The sequence below is a fragment of the Herpailurus yagouaroundi genome, unplaced genomic scaffold (genome assembly GCF_014898765.1).
Source record: "Herpailurus yagouaroundi ecotype Mexico unplaced genomic scaffold, PumYag 180, whole genome shotgun sequence".
NCBI classification, from domain to species: Eukaryota; Metazoa; Chordata; class Mammalia; order Carnivora; family Felidae; genus Herpailurus; species Herpailurus yagouaroundi.
The window spans coordinates 12,991,515-13,009,706 of record NW_024412411.1 but is presented as its reverse complement, the minus strand read 5'-3'; the positions used below and the strand labels follow the sequence as shown (position 1 = coordinate 13,009,706).

The 18,192-nt window shown below is 35.9% G+C and overlaps 1 protein-coding gene across 6 annotated transcripts in view; it reads left to right on the top strand.

Annotated features, from left to right (window-relative positions):
- DLG2 (discs large MAGUK scaffold protein 2) overlaps positions 1-18,192 on the top strand; it is a 2,103,489-nt gene that overhangs the window by 1,592,566 nt on the left and 492,731 nt on the right. For all 6 annotated transcript variants that reach the window (XM_040489720.1, XM_040489714.1, XM_040489717.1 and 3 more), the window contains 3 exons: positions 217-353; positions 13,411-13,555; positions 15,809-15,947. In XM_040489720.1, the coding sequence (XP_040345654.1) occupies positions 217-353; positions 13,411-13,555; positions 15,809-15,947 (421 nt within the window). The remainder of the gene's footprint in view (positions 1-216; positions 354-13,410; positions 13,556-15,808; positions 15,948-18,192) is intronic.

Below are 18,192 nucleotides of genomic sequence, written 5' to 3'. Positions count from 1 at the left end.
CGTGGGCTTGACTAAAAAAGCTTTGCCTCCTTAGCGTTAATCAATAAACTTTCAAATATTTAAAGAACAAAATCAATTGAAGTAGAATCCTTACTATCATTTGTTACTGTTGTAGTAAACTGAGGATTAATTTTTTTAGACTGTTTTAATATGGCTAATTGTATTTTCTTAAAAAAAAAAAAAAACGCTTTTGTTTTTTCTGTTTCTTTCCCATAGGTTTAGGCTTCAGTATTGCAGGAGGTGTGGGGAACCAACACATTCCCGGAGACAACAGCATTTATGTAACTAAAATTATAGATGGGGGAGCTGCACAGAAAGATGGAAGGTTGCAAGTGGGAGATAGACTGCTAATGGTAAGTGTGACTCATGCAAAACTATGTGTGTATTTATAAAGCTCTTGTTTCCCAATGTATGACTGTGTTAGTTCAGGCTGTCATAACAAAATACCATAGACAAGGTGACTTCCACAACAAAAAATTTATTTTACTCAGAGTTCTGGAAGCTGGGAAGTTCAAGGTTAGGTTCTGGCCCATTCAGTTCCTGGTGAGATCTCTCTTCCTGCTTGCAGACAACCATCTTCTTGTTGCATCCTCAGATGGCCTTTCTCTGTGCTTATGCTGAGAGAGAGATCTCTCTTTCTCTTCTTACGAGGCCCCCAGTCCTATCGGGTTAGGACTACACCCTTACCTCATTTAATTAATAACCTTAATTACTGTCTAAAGACTATCTCCAAGTATAGTCATACTGGGGGTTAGAACTTCAACATATGAATTCGGGAGAACGGCCACATTTAATTCATAACAGTGATTGCTGGCAGAAATAGGACAGAAGGGGGAGCAGATTTTGTGGTGGGAGATTTCAATTGTATCTGCTTTATTGACATTTTGAAAACAAATCTGAATTTTCACTAGTTTTTGTAGATACAGCAAGACACAGAGATTATGGTTTTTTTTTTTTTTTCCAATGTAACCCATTAGCCAGAGAGTGTTACATTCAAACTGCTAGAGAGGTGGGCTTTATCTAACAAAGGGGACTCCACTATCTGGTTTATTGTTAGATACATTTCAGTGTCTCCCTGTGGTCCCTTATTCAACAGTGTAGACAGTATAAGCAGTCCCTGATTTCCCACAATTCATTATATGACTTCTGTCTCTCATATGAGGACTTTAAGAGACAAAACAGATGAACATAAGGGAAGGGAAACAAAAATAATATAAAAATAGGGAGGGGGACAAAACAAAAGAAACTCACAAATATGGAGAACACTGAGGGTTGCTGGAGGGGTTGTGGGAGGGGGGATGGGCTAAATGGGTAAGGGGCATTAAGGAATCTACTCCTGAAATCATTGCTTCACTATATACTAATTTGGATGTAAATTTTAAAAAATAAAAAATAAAGTTAAAATATATGACTTCTGTCACATGTGTAAATGGATCCCTTCCTCCTCTCCCCTCAGACAGAATTTTTACAGCTATTTTATTTGCCAGCTGCCTACATGCTTCAGGAGCCTTGAGCAATGACTGACACTAACACATGGCTGCCCTTTCTAAGTCATGGAGTTATATGATAAATAAAAGCAAAATTAAGGCAGCATATAAGCAGTAAAAATTTGGGATTGCACTTAATAAAACTTCTTTATCTCCATTTACTGTTTTATACAAAATCTACAAGATAATCATCAAATACAGAAAATTAATAGAAGAGAGTTCTCAAGTAAGATAAGTATATTCATTTCTAGTCATATGTCTGCCCTTGTAAAACATGGCCTCTAATCACTGCAAGGAGCCGTTATCTCCAACACACATTTGGAAAAGATCAACCTATATTCTTGACAGAACTGCGGTTTCTGTGATGTGCAAGTTTTGGAGGTTGAACCTCACAGTGCATTATGCCCACTTCCCTGGGCTTTAGACAGCTTGTGTTTAGCCCCATTTGTCTAGTTTCGTAGTTGTCAGTGACCTTGGTGTTGAATTTTCTGACTAAGACCTTTATAATAATCTTGATAACTAGTATTTATTTGGCACGTACCATGTCTTTAAAAGTCATTTTTTGTAATATATGTTTATCACAGCAACCTATTCTATTTAAACAAAAAGGAACTGAGGTATGGAGATGTTCCTTAACTTGTCCGTGGTCATATAGTTAACAATGGACAGAACTGGATTTCAAATCCAGGCACTCTGGCTTGTCACCACCAAGCATGGGCTGTGATTTGTTTTCTAGAATTTGTCAGTCAATTCTTTCCTTCCTTTTTTTATCTTTCATTCAGTCATTCATTAATTCCTTTATTTAACAAGTAATATGTTGAATACTTTACCACGTCCCAGGCAATAGCCACTACATAGGAAGGAACATAGGAAGGAGAAAATGTATGGGCAAAGTGGATGGGCAAAAAATGTGGCATTAATGACTTCAAAGTTGCAGCTAGGAGTTTTGGCTTCTTTACCACCTGGTCGCTATCATTTTCTTTTTTTAAACCTTTTTGTTGCTGTTGTTGTATGGCTGACATATAAAAAGCTTTACATACTTACTGTATACAGGTCCATGAATTTGGGTGTTAATTATATACCCAAGAAACCATCATCATTATCAAGGCCATAAATATATTCACCATTTCTCAAAGCTTTTTTTCACTCCTACTATTATTCTTTTGTGCTTGTATGTGGTGAGAACAATTAATGTAAGATCTACCCTCTTGGGAAATTTTAAGTATGGAATACATTATTGTTTAGCAGTAGCCACTATGCTGTACAGTAGAACTACTATTTTTATTCTTGAGACATTCTGCATTTTTTGGTTTGCTGGTTGTTAGATTTTTTTTGTTTTGTTTTATTCTTGTTTTTGTTTTTGCCTTTAATGTAAAAGTTATTTTTTATGATGTTATATCTTCTGAACCAGAAAAGTATTTTCGAGGTATAAGACCTAACAACTTCTCTCAAGAATATGAACTTTATTGTTTATTGACTCATGAATAAAATAAGCCACGATATCCACCTTTTATACAGCACTAACTTTGAGAAATGGAGAGAACAGTTTCATTCTAAATTAATGACTCATTAATGACACATTTGACCTTAGACTCATTATTCTGTAAGAGTTTGGTTGTAGACAACTCTTTCGGTATTTCTTCAGCTGCTGCTATGATAATATCATGCTAGATGCTGTGTGCTGATTTCCTGAAGTTCTGTTTAAATGTCTAGCTTTACTTTAAAATTCTTAAAAAACAAAAAAACCCTCAAAGTCTAAATAATTCTGAGAAAGGATTTTCCAGGCACCATGCTATTTTTCCATTACCATTTTCTTGATATTCACCATACATATAATGATTTCAAAAATAGCTGAGACATAATCTTTAACTATTTTGAGTTTTAAAGCATATTTTTTTTAAAAAATGAACTTTCAACAATAATAGGCCTCTCCTCTCTTATGTAAGGAAAACATAATTAGTACTTCCAAGGCAACTGCAAAACAGAATCTAGAAATGAAAGAAAATGATTCATTTTATAATATTCTGAAAGAAAAATAATGCTGAGGAAAAGAATAAAAAAAATCCCAGAAGTGCTCCCAAAGGACCAATTATCTTGCTTCAACCCAAAAATATTTATTAATGCTCTCCTTCTGTCAATCCTTTCCACCACCTTTTCTCTTATTACCTACATTCGTATCATCTTTACCTTTGTCCTTTTCCACTCTCCTCCCCCAAAGGAAGTACAAATAATTTGGATTCCATGATTTACCATCTGTACCACACTCTGTATATTTTTCTATAAATAGATATTCTTTGTAAAGCAATTTGCACCACTCCCTCCTCTCACTTCTTAGGAAAACTTCCCCTGTATGTTATTCATTCATAGTTCTGTAAGCAAACTGGTCTAAAGTCAAATTCCATGAATTTCCTCATACCATCAATGGTGGGTACTTTTTTCCCCCTTAAGTACTTCATATATGTCAGAATTGAAAAGTGTTTGTCTTAGATGTTATCTTATTCCAACTCATTTGGTACATCAGAAGCTACAAAATGGAGATGCGAAGTAGTCCCTCACCTCTGCTAGAACAGATGAAGAGTTGAGAACTTAATGCTTTTTGGAAGCTATCCATTAAATACCAGCCATCATTAGATTTTCTTTTCTTAAATTTATATCAAAATACATTTCTCTGTGCATTTCTTGTTTTATTCTTAGCTCTGTCCCTTGGAGACAGAAAGGTAAAGACGAATTCCTCTTCTGTATTTGTTTGAAAAGTTAGGTCTTGCCACTTCTCCATCACTCAGTCTTTTAAGATGCTTTAACACAGTTTCTCTCACTTTGCACTAAATTTTACCACATATCCATTTATCTTCAATAAATAGATTACCCTTTTAACAAAACTTTTAATTCCTCAGAATGTTATCACCCCACTTTGAAAACCACAGACAATATTGTAGCATCTGACCTTTGTTTTTTAATTATTTTTTTAATGTTCATTTATTTTTGTGACAGAGACAGAGTGTAAGCGGGGGAGGGGCAGAAAGAGGGAGACACAGAACCAGAGGGAGGCTTCAGGCTCTGAGCTATCAGCCCAGAGCTTGACATGGGGTTTGAACCCAGGAATCACAAGATCATGACCTGAGCCAAAGTTGATCTCCTGAGCCACCCAGGTGTCCCTGTCACGTCTGACCTTTACATTTATTCTACTATAAAGAAAAAATTACCCTGCTTATCACCTTTGCAATAAGACTTTTAGTGTTTCAAGTAAGATGACTTTTTATTTTTTGAGTGCAAGTGAGGGAGAGGCAGAGAGAAGAGAGGGAGAAAGAGAAGTGGAGCTCACCCAAAGTGGGCCTCGAGCTCATCTGAAGGGGAGCCCAAACTCACAAACTGTGAGATCATGACCTGAGCCAAAGCCACATGCTTAACTGACTGAGCCACTCAAGCACCCAAGTACCCAAATAAAATGACTTTTTTTAATGTCAGGCCTCTGATGTTTCATGGGACACCCGGAATGGTGTATGTTCCCTTTATCAAAATAATATATTTTTTTTAAATTCCCTTGCTGCTTAACCCTTATTATCATTCACTAGATTTTGTTTTTTATTTTGTTAAATGACAATGACATCTGATTTTTACTGATTGTACCTGTAGTTTAGTGTTGTAATTGTAGACTAAATAGATTAGCTGTTGGCCTTTATTTCTTGGAATGGATGGTCAGAGATTAACAGTATTGATAATTTTTAAATTCATTCACATATTTATGCACACTGGTTTTTATTAAGCTCTATCAATATGATGCATAGGGCCACATTTATTACAGAAATGTGATCATCTTCATTGTTTTTCTACACGATACCAGAAACTTCGAATCCAGGGTCATCTGACTCGTCTTTACAGGTATAACGTGAGCTGTTAATTATCAAAACCCTCATCACACAGTGATTGAAACTTTATATATAGTCTTAGTCACTTGTTTCCATAACCTTTGCTTGACATACAAAGAAAAAAAAGTTGTCAGTCAGAGAACTTTTACTTTATTTACAGAGAATAAATCTATGTTTTCTTTCCCTAAAGGGAAGCTGTAAACAAGGCGAAAGTAACAGAGGCACTGAAGTCAAGTGGAAAGACAGTGGACTCAGAGACAGGATAATTGAATTCAAGTCCCAGGCAGCTAGAATTAACTGACCCAATTGACCTTGGACAAGTCACGTACATCTTTGCGCTTCTGTTTTGGCCTCTATACCATGGCAGCAGTGCCTTGGATCAGTGTTTCCTAATGTCTTTTAAATATTGATCTCATTACCTTGTCCCACAAAAAGGATCAGTGGTCACATAAGTTTGGGGAATTCTACAACCTGTATCTCACCTCTCTTACATATTCTCAATGAACTTAAGTACATTGAAAGGTTGGTGAAGTCCTATAGTCAAGGAACTAACTTCACTTGAATACTATAATTTTCCAACCTATTTTATTAGGGAACCCTTTTCTTCAAATGAAGTTCATGGAACACTTAGAACTAGTAGTGTTCAATAGAGTACACTCTGGATGTGCTGTGTGTGAGCACACCTTATTCTTATTTCAAAATTAATATCCTATGTAAGGACATTGAGTGAATTTAGAGAATGTGAGTGGAAACAATACAATTTTCTGAACGATTTCATTATTCTTTTTGGTGATTCACAAAATCACCTAGTTTCACCCAAATATTAATAAGAAAATCATCTTGAAGACAATGCAAATATGTAGAATTTTTATTATTTTTTTTTTTAGAGAGAGAGATCACTAATGGAGATGGGCAGAGAGAGAGAGAGAGAGAGAGAGAGAGAATCCCAAGCAGGGTCCATGCTCAGTTCAGAGTCTGAGGTAGGGCTTAATCCCATGATCCTAGGATCATTACCTGAGCAGAACTCAAGATTTGGGCGCTCACTCAACGAACTGAGCCACCCAGATGCCGCAATATGTAGAAATTTCTGAATAATGAACAGGATTTTAAAACACTTTCATTTGTAAGATGAACCTTAGATAAGAACAAAGACCTGTAACAGTCTCTCCATGTGGCTCTTTCCTACCACCGGCACACGAAAGAGCCTTTCGCCTGCAGCACCCACACAGCCCTCCCTCTAACACCTAAAAGATGGATAGGGCAGTCATTTCTGTTATTCTTATTTTCCAGAAGAGAAATTTGGAGCTCAGAAATGACAAAGGGATTCCCAATATGACATAACTAATAAATTGGGAAATCAGATTCAGACCTAGATTTCAATGTCCCAAAGCCACATTCCTTCCAAAAGTTTAGTCAGCCCTTCTGGTTTTTAATCTTGCTTTCATGTTTGAATCTCATGCTAAGATCACTATGGAGGCCCAGGCCTCAGTCAACCCTGCATAATCAAATCAGAATCTCCGAGGTAGGCGCTGTACTTCATTTTATTTATTTATTTTTTTTTCAACATTTATTTATTTTTGGGACAGAGAGAGACAGAGCATGAACGGGGGAGGGGCAGAGTGAGAGGGAGACACAGAATCGGAAACAGGCTCCAGGCTCTGAGCCATCAGCCCAGAGCCTGACGCGGGGCTCGAACTCACAGACCGTGAGATCGTGACCTGGCTGAAGTCGGATGCTTAACCGACTGCGCCACCCAGGCGCCCCTATTTTTTTTAAGTTTTCCCTGTGATTCCAGGGTATAGCCAGGTTAAGTACCACAGTCCTTCCTTGATCCTCTTCACATTCTAGCCTGCTCTGCTGCTGTTCCAGTGCTTCTCCCGAGGGTGACTGGTGGTAACACTCATTCTGTCAAGCTGGTAGGTACAGCATCATTTAGAATTTTCCAACAATGGACTAAAAGGCATTTAGAAATAGTTCACACTTCAAATTTTGTCCTCTGCAGTTAGGGTACTTTCTGAAACACCAGGAGAAACAATCTGGAGAATTATTTCTTGGACTGTGTTCTAACTTTTCTCAAATGTAATAAAGTAACAATTCACTACAAATGTAGTGACCTATTTTACGTAAGTATTAAAGCCATTATATTATTTTTTATTTATTTTGCTTATATTTGGTTTAATAACTGTTTATAGAATTTGCTCTCTAGGTAACATATATTGGTACCTACTACAGAGCAATAGTTTTAAAATTATTTTAATAGCACATTCCATCAGTAAAACACAAAAAGTTGCCTCTAATATATGTATATTTCTCTACTTTAAATTGCACACATATATCACACTGCTAATACATGATGCACATTTTAAAATGTACATAAAAATAGAAAGATGAAAATCAGTGTAATAAATATTACTAGAAGTTCAGATACTTCTTCATGTATCCAGTGGGTTGCCTTGGGGTTCATATCATACTGTTCATTTTGGTGATTACTGCTGTAGAGGAAGCTGGAGTCAGTCAAAACATCATTGTTGCTTGTTCTGTCTATATACGGAATAGAAAGTTAAGAAATGCATCAACAATTATGGAGGAGGAAGAAATTAACACTGCTGGAGCTTGTGTCCCTTATAATGTGATGTGAACCAGTGTTCACATTCTGTACCGGCTTTCATCCTTATGTCTCATACCTGCCACAGAGTGAGTGTCCCATAAATATGTGCTGTATGTTGAATGACCTTCTTTTCTTACCCTTTCCTCTGACTCAACACAAATGTAAAATAGAAACTTGGGGTGCCTGGGGTCAGTTAAGTGTCTGACTCTTGTTCTCAGCTCGGGTCCTGACCTCAGGGTTGTCGGTGCAGGTCCTGACTTGGGCTCCATGCTGGGCATAGAGCCTACTTCAAAAATAAATAAATAAAACTCAATATGAATGCTTCATTCTTCCTATAAAATAGGCAATTGTGATAGCTCTTCCTTTCGAATACCACATTGTTATTTTTAACTTAGCTAATTGTTTCAACATTTATTAAGTGCCCATTATTTATAGTGCATCAGTTGGGGAGTACAAAGACAAAAACACTCTAATTAGAGAGGTAGGGGATAAGCAAAATCTGTGCAGGAGAGTGGGAGATACAGGCTTCCATTATGGAGTGAATAAGTTAGGGGAATAAAAGGTATACCATAGAGAATATAGTCAATGATACTGCAATTGTGTTGCAGTAAGTGTGTTGCATGGTGACAGATGGTAGCTACACTTGTGGTGAGCAAAGCATAGTGTAGAAACCTGTTGAATCACTATGTTGTACACCTGAAACTGCTGTCACATTGTGTAACAAATAATAAGAAGAAGACGAACAAGCTAATCATTGCCCTTGAGAAGATTAGTCTTAAGCAGGGAAGAGGCATTGCAAAAGTAAGTGTTGTAGAAGGTAGGGGGTGATGATTTTCACACAAGGAGCCCTGAACACGAAGAAGCTATTTTCAGCAGCAGGGTTAGCAAAAGCACTGTGTATGATTGTGATGTTTGATGATTGTATACTGCTTTATCTTACACAGTGTATTTTCCCAATCATAGTATCCCTTCTTTCTCCAAAATGCAATTAAATCAACAAATGAATTAGTATTATCCCCATTTTGCATATAAGAAAACGAAGGCTCAATAAATATGTTAACTGACCAAAATTCATGCATCTAGGGATTGAAACTAGATGTTATTCTACATTTAAAATTCACTCTCATTATGCCAAATTACCTTCATTTCTAGAAACCTCTAGGTTTAAAATATGGCTATTCTTAAATTCATTTCAATTCACTGGGCATGAGAAACCAACTTCCTTCTTTTCTATTCCAATTTGTTTTAACACTCATGAGATCTTGTTATGTGTGCTTCATAATGAAACCACTGTACTTTGTTTCTGTTCTTATTTGAAGCTTTTTTTGTTGTTCACTGAAAATATAGAGTTAATCTGGGGCGCCTGGGTGGCTCAGTAGGTTAAGAGTTCGACATCAGCTCAGGGCATGATCTCACGGTTAATGAGTTTGAGCCCCACATCAGGCTCTGTGCCGGCAGCTTGGAGCCTGGAGCCTTCTCTCTCTCTGCCCCTCCCCTACTCACACTCTGTCTATTTCTCAAAAATAAAATAAAAACATAAATAAATAAATAAATAATAAATAAATAAAGTATAGAGTTAATTTGATTCGAACCAAAACTAATGCATGATCTTACTGAAAAGATGAAAAAATAAGAAAATATTTTCCAAAGATAGCTATTATTGTTTCCTATTTATTCATAGTACTATTTTTAAAATAAATTTTATTATAGCAGTGAATTGCAATGTACTACAGAGATTTTAGTCTTTATGCATATTTATTTTCATATTGTTGACATTAGCACATTAGATTAGTCTCCTTTTTAAATTTAGTTTTTATCTTTTTAATTTTATTAAGTTGTTTTTATTTTAATTCCAGTATAGTTAACATACAGCATTGTTTCAGATGTTCAATATTGTGATTCAACAATTCAATCCATTACTCATTGCTCCTTGCAATGTCTCTCTTATCTAATGACCAGCAATTTTGTCCCCTTTTTCAAAAGTGAACTTTGGAGTTTGTGATTTTTTTTTTACAGTGTTTCTAGAGTTCCGACATTTCCTTGTACTTTGTTTATGATAATGTGTGGATCCACCTCCTACTTCCTCCTAGGAACACCATGCTGGTATTCCTGAATAAATATGGAAAAGTCAGCATCTCACCGTCTGTACATTGCCCATTCCTCTTTGTGACCCCTCTCCTGCCCCACACCTCCTACCTTTGTACCATCACATACCTATGTTTGATTCCTGCAACACTGACCATGCTCTCTTGCAAGTTTTTTGTCACCTCTTTCTTTAGCTAGTTTGCCCTCCTTTTTCTCTGCATCGTGGTCATATTGAGTCCTCCCTTTTCTTTTAGAGGAAGTGAGTCCTCTCACCTCCAGCCTCTCTGCTTGGTCTCAGTCCTTGTCCTGTTGCATACATACAGCCAGGCTGTACACATGTCCCTTTCTGTCTAGTGTACCCACAGAAACACTGCATTCAAATGCACATATTTTTTTTTCTGAAATCAGGCCAGTTGTTCAGTGTTCACCATTATAAGCAGATACTTGATGCAAAAGAAAAAAAGAAAAAAGACAATAAAAAACAATGACAGGAGCAACTAGCCAATCAGTATAATGTCCCTTCTCTGAGTACAATCAGCTCCAGCTGTAGGCCCTTTATCTTGAGAGTTCATAGGATAATGCACACACATAATTAACCCAAATAAACCCACTTTCATGAAAAACATTTTGAAGACTTCAGCACAAAAGAGCACTTTTTGGTCCAGATCCTGTACTATTCTGAATTTTTAAAAAGACCGCACAGAGGCCTCATCAACAGTCCCCTAATTAAACTCATCAGTTCACAGATGTTTACAGGAAAATGCTCAGCAAAAATTTCAACCAAGAGTTCCTGTTTCCTGAGAAGAGAGATGTATGATGACAATAGTAATAGTAATAGAAATAATAGCTAACATTAATAAGCATTTTAATGTTCCTACCATTTTACATAGGTCAATACATTTAAATAAATAACCCTTTGAGACAACAGTTATGATCATACCTATTTTATAGATGTCAAAAACTAAGGCTAATAAGGTTAAGTAACTTGTCCAAAGTCACACAGCCAGTAAAAGCCAGGACCAGGACTCAGATCCTGGTCTGCATGACTCAAATGCATATGCTCTTAACCACTGTGTTCTGTTGCCAGGATCATACCACCTGTTCCATGACTAAAATCTGTGTAAATATTCCAACTCTTTATAGTCACCAAATAGTGAGTCTAAAATCCCACTATTGTAAACCACTATTATCCCCACTTCTCACCTCCACCCTTTGCTCAACTTCTACCTTCTGGCGTAAAGACTACTCTGGTAGTCTAAGAGTCTACATGCAAAGTCATTCTCAGTAAACATGCTTGAAGTTTGCACTTTGTCTTACTAGAATATGAGATGCTAGGTAGCTGGGGACCTTATCTATCTGGGAGAGTAATAGCGATGAATGGTTAAAAGCCTGGCCTCTGGATCCAAACTGCTTGGCTTTTAATCTGCTTCTACCACTATCTACCATGATCTAATTGGTCATTAGATCAATGGCTTTGGCCAAGCTTTTTAACCTCTTGGATACATGCTTTTTTAATCTGTAAAATGAAAAGAAATTATAATAGCTACCACACAGGTTGTTGTGAGGTTTGATTGTATTCATATGTGTAAATAATTTGGAATAGTGACTCATGTTTAATACAGAGTATATAAGTGCTATGATTAGGATTTTCATTCTTAATATTCATTACTACATCTCTAATGTGTAGAACCATGATTGACATATTATAGGTATGCATTTGACCAATGGATGAAAAAGGGATAGACAAGTAGAAATACAAAAGGATTGAAGAGAATGTCATTTGTCAAGAAGAGAACTATAGGAACCAGTGAAAAAGCTTATAGCTTAATGGAGAATTCATGGTTAGTATTCATACACATCAATCAAGTTCAGTTCCCTCCAGTCCTGGGGTCCCTGATGGGCTACACCATCAAGAATTTATTGGCATATAGAATTTACAACAACATGGATAGAACTAGAGGCTAAGTGATATAACCAGTCAGAGAAAGACACATGTCATATGATTTTACTCATATGAGGAATTTAAGATACAAAACAGATGAAACAAGGGAAGGGAAGTGAAAATAATATAAAAACAGAGAGGGAGATAAACCAGAAAAGACTCTTAAATATAGAGAACAAACTGAAGGTTGCTGGAGGGGTGTTGGTTGGAGGGATTGGCTAAATGGGGAAGGGGCATTAAGGACAACCCTTGTTGGGATGAGCACTGAGTGTTATATGTAAATGATGAATCACTAAATTCCCGAAATCGTTATTACACTACATGTTAACTACCTTGGATTTAAATTTAAAAAAAAAAAGAATTGGCACATTGAATTATATGACAACATAAGGCAAAAAGAAAACAAATGCAATATTGTAAAGCATTCTATGACTAACATGCTAATTAAATAGTACAGAGAATATGTAAGGGATCCAATCTAATGTTCTTTGGCATTTTTATTTTAATCTGCATCATTTCAGCAGAAATTAACTAATCTCTTGATTAAAAAATAGTAGCCAAATAAGATATTTAAGTACTAGGTATTTAAAATATTTCATAAATATTTTTACACCATTTAAGAGAAGTGCTGCAGAGATCCACTGTAATGAATGTTATGTTAACATAATATTATATAATGTAATGAAACTATATGAATATTACAGTTTGGTCCAACAATTCCACTTGTATGATTTATCCTGAATAAATCATAATGTTGTGCACAAAAATAGAAAAAAAAGTTTTACTGCAACATTATTTATAGTAGAAAAAGATTAGAAGCAAACTGAACATGTTTTAGTAAGATTGGTTAAAGCATTACGTTACCGCTGTACAACACAATGCTGTATAGAAACAAAGGCATGTTGTGGAAGTACATCTTTAATATGGACCAATGGTCAGTCTATATTTAAAAAGCAGGTTCCAAAACAATATGTACAATATGGTCACAATTATTTTAAAAAACATACCCCAAATAAGGAGACTTTGGTTAATTGTTACTTTTTTTTTTTAGTTCAATAAGTATGTATTACTTTTGTAATTGGAAAAACTATAGCATAAGAAGAGAGACATTTGACTCCTCTTTTCTTTTCTCTATATATAGTATTCTTATTTCCATTATGATACATTCCTTTCTCATAGAAAAAGACAGAAGCAACTTCGTTTTTTTTTTTTTTTTTTTTTTGACATCAACAAATGTACCTTATCTGCTTTGGCTAATGCCACTAATCCATCTTTTCTATCAAAGTTTAATGTAGATACTGTCTTATAATGATTGCAATTTAATCTTTAAATAAGGTCATAACTCTACGTATCTTTTTGCCTAACTGTTTCTTTTCACCTGCATAGGTTTGACTCTACTATTGAATATTATTTTCCTTTCAGGTGAACAACTACAGTTTAGAAGAAGTGACTCATGAAGAGGCAGTAGCAATATTGAAGAACACATCTGATGTCGTTTATCTAAAAGTTGGCAAACCCACCACCATTTATATGACTGATCCTTATGGTCCACCTGACATTACTCACTGTAAGCACCACACTCACTGTCACCTTTGCCAAGTTTATAAAATTAAAATTCTGCAAAACTTGGTAAATTCCTCTGCTTGCATCTTCACTCTTGTTTAGCTTGTGGAAATAGTTCTGAGGGATGCTGTGTTTTACTCCCTGGGTTGCCTTACAAGTCCTTAACTAGTGTTTTGAAGGTAGGACTCCCTAGTGGGTTAGGAAGCCCACCATTTAAGAAAGGCTTATGGTATATGTGGTGGACAGTGTGATAACAATAGTAACAACACATTTTTAAAGGTTATTTCTCAAGGCCCTAAAGCGTGATAGCTCTCAGGCCATAGCATTCCCCCTTCCTAGTTGAAATCTATAAAGTAGCAAAGCAGGAAAGAGAGACTGGCAAAATAGACACGAGATAGCACTGTGCTCCTTCCTGGGGAGAGGCTCTTGCACTTGAATGGTGGAATTATGACCCTCTGTCAACATCATCATGGCTCTTACCTTTACCTGAATATATTACATTGGCAGGGAAGCCAGGGAAAACTCTTAGTCACCCTGGCAGTAGAGATGGATTGTGGGTGGGGTTTTCTAGGGCAACAACTCACTATGAGATGCTGTGTTGAATCCTAATAAAGTCCACTGCTACATAAGCCCCAAGTTTTCTTCACTTCTTAAAAGTCAGTTAGAACCTTATCTAAGGTGCTGTCTTTGGAGACTAGATTTAGAAGCAATTTATTTTTTTGATGTGAGTCTAAGAAACGGTTTTATCAACATCAGTAAGCTTGCTCATTCTGGAATGTTGAGAAACCAGTCGTGAGATTTGGAAACACAGAATATCTTCAGGACCTGGCATTAATTAGTACTATGGTCTTAGCAACTCATTTAACCTCTCTTAGATTTATATGTTTCTCTTGAGAGAAATTTAAAGGCTGAATAATTTTGTTACCTGCCCATTGTGTTAGCTGTTGCTTTTCTTAACGATGATTCGAAAATGACTTACCCCCCAAATATGTCTTTTTCTCAAGCATGCAGTAAACTGAGATCAGCCTTACCTTAGGATATGAAAGAATTTTAACTTTCAAAGGTTTTCAAACTGGATGAATTTAGAAAACTCAGCCTTGAGACTTTGAGCTGCTTCATGAAGGGAATGTAAGGTCAATGTGAAAGAGGTGAAAGCGATAAAACAAAACTTTGCTATTCAATTTAAAAAAATAGATATATTGAGTAACTTTAATAGTGTAAGACACCTTGCAATGTAATATGTGGGATACAAAGGAGATGCAATCATGGCCTTCATTGGAAGGATGGCTAATTCAAACATATGAAGAGTAGAAATATTTGGCAATATAAGAGGGATGTACATGCCATATGAATGGTAAAAATAAAGGACTTTGGGTCCTCAAAGGAAGAGGATATCACCTGTCTTTGGAAGGATCATAAAATGCTTTATGCAAAGGGTGGCATTTAAATTGTATCTTAAAGAATGGATTAAATTTCAAAATCAGAGATGTGTTAGGAGACAGAAATTGTGGATTACTGATAAAAGTACATATGTTGTAAAAACTAGCCTTTGTTTGAGAACTGTAGGATATGTGTAAGTGGGATATTAAAATGGATCAATCTTGTAAGACTGACAAAAGCAAGCATTTATATTTAATACAATAGTGGCAATGGAGAGTACTTAAACATTGTCAGAGCTGTGTTTCTAAATGTATAAAATGGATTTCTAGAGAGGAATGGGAGGCAAAAGACCCATCCAGAAGGCGTTTTCAGTCATTCAGAAGGGAAATGAATTACTGTGGAGGAATAGAAAATAAAGGCCAGAGTTCTTGGCTTTTCTGGGAAGGGAGCACAGCATATCTGAGAATTTAGGTCTTATGCAAGAACTTCCTCCGAGGAGCCTTCTAGATTTGATGATTGGATATTAATTATGTGAAAAGAATGCTCTGCAATTAGAAAGCTAACATTTTTATTTCAATAGAAAATTAATCATCCTTATGAAAATGTGTGTTCTGGCTCTCTCCTCCAATTCTTCTCTTCACCTAATATTATATGAACTGGGTTTATAGAAATGAATGTTATTACATCTTTCCAGTCTTAAAGGTCACCATGGGCTTGTGCATATTAAATGCAAACAAACACTAACTCCTCCCTCTTGGGAGACAAGAAAATCCTCTGCATGTAGCAAAATTTTCCTATTTTTAGCGGAACTGTAGCATGACACATTGAATCACCCACATAACAGGTTTTTTCTCTTTTATTTTTTTTCACCCCTTAGCTTATTCTCCACCGATGGAAAACCATCTACTTTCTGGCAACAATGGAACTTTAGAATATAAAACTTCCCTGCCGCCCATCTCTCCAGGAAGGTACTCACCGATTCCAAAGCACATGCTTGTTGAAGATGATTACACCAGGTCAGATATGCTTATTGGTTAATTGGGTTTGTGATCATTACCAGAAAGAAAACTGCATTTGCCTAACATGTCAGCCATAGCTTTGGGGGCTAAGTAAATTTTCTGAGCACTATTCAACCGTATTATAGACTTGTCTCCAGTGGAAATGTGCAAATTGTTGTAAACATTTGACATTGTCCTCCAATAGGAATCAAAATTACTAGTTCTTTGTAAGAATTAGTTATATACACTTATTCATCACTTTGCAGTTTATTAACATTCTCACACATGATGTCATTTCAGCTTGACAGCCATTTTGTAAGATAAGTATTGTTACTTGAGAAAAGGTGTTGTTGCAGTTCAAAAAAAAAAAAGGAAACTTGGTCTTTTAACTCTAAATTCCATGTTTTTGATGCCACTGGATACTCACATTTCAGTGGAATTGGAAAGAGGGTCAACCTTTCCTTTAGTGCAATAGCCACACATAGAAAGAAAAGGAGCAAAGTCACCCGCAAGTCCCTAAAGCATAAGAGCTCTCAGAGCTATCAGCAATGCTGTTAGGCATTGCTAATGCCATGGGATAAAACTAAGTTTAGGCAGCATGCCTCTGAAAAAGTTGGGTGTGACAGTTCACAGAGTAGACCAACTTGGTTGATTTAATTGTCGTCTTTAAGTATTCAATAAATATTAGATAATTAATAGGTCACCAAATTAATAAGTGGGTAAATAGTAATAAATGTACATTTTTTTATCTTTAAATGTTTTTATTCCAAAGTAATATATGCTCATTGCATTTGGTAAAGTAATGCAAAAATGTTCAAGAAAAAAACTCTCTCCCAAATTCCTGCCACAGCAACCATCTTGAGGTTCCCAATGTAACATCCTGACCTGAACCTTTCATACCTTCTGCACATTCATAAAAACCTATACAAATTCAGAGTCAGATATAGATGGGGCTTGACATTGTTTTTATAAAGTAAATTCGTATTTTAGAAATTGCTCTGCAACTTGCTTTTCTCACTGAATAATACTTTTACCCAAAATGAGATTACATATAAATATGTACACACTTTTTTTCTGAAAGTATTTGTGTATAAAAATGACAGAGACGGACCCTTTTGGTTTAATATCCTGCCTGTCTAATGAAGCCATTTATCAGCCTTTAAAAAAATAGAGACTTCCTGCTGCTTAACTTTCCTCACCGGTACCCGTGCATGCTTGGATTTTTTCATTCCTTTGCTATTTCTTTTTAAATGATTAAGCATTTTCCATTTATTTTGCAATTTCAGGTTTGCTGAAGTAGCTTGTTACATCTTTAGCCAAGGAATGGAATGTTGAGATGATGCAAATGTGCATCTGTGGTATAAATCAAATATAAACTTCTTCCTATGCTGAAACATCTAATCTCTGTGCTCTTAATTAAAATGAGGGCTGCAGCAAAGATAATCCTCATGGCTCTCTAAAGAATTGTGTAAATATAGGCACCTTTATTCACCAGAGCAATGATCTATTTGCTTTCATTCTATCACTAATATTTGATATGATTTTAATTTGAAAATGTCGTTTTATCTTGCGAGGCCCCATACGGAATTAAAATTGATTAAATCCCCTTCATAATCCAGGCCCTTTGCTAGCTGTTTTACATATGCTACTCATTTAATTCTCCCCAAAACACAGAGAGAAGGTCTTTCACCCTCATTTTATAGATGTAGAAGTTGTAGTTTAAAGATGTTAAAGAACTTCCTTATATAGTCACACAGCTTTTAGGTAGAAAAACTGAGTGCCCTGCCAGCTACAAAATCCTGACCAGGAAGAAATATTTTAATTTCCTCCTTATTTTGAAAATGAAAACCAATTTGAATAAAACCGTTCACCATAGAAACATGTAGCTCTAAAGGATCCCAAGAGTTTCGGTAAGTTCTAAAGGCAACTAGATCAGAGTTGAGACCCATATCTACCACTGTTGAACTATGTGACTGCCAGAAAATTATTCAACCACTGAAAGCCTGTATCTTCATCTGTATAATGGGAATAGTAATCAAATTTTTCTCAACAGACTGTGGTAATGATTTAATCACTTAATGCATGCAAAGAACTTATAACAGGGCCTGACACATCATGAATATTAAATGAATATTGTCTATTTACAGTACTCTACTTGTTACAATTCTTACACTACCTAACATGCTGCATGGAATGTTTTTATTGATGGCATCATAGGAATAGAGTCCACCTCTTCCTATAGTGTTATGCCTCGGTATTGTAG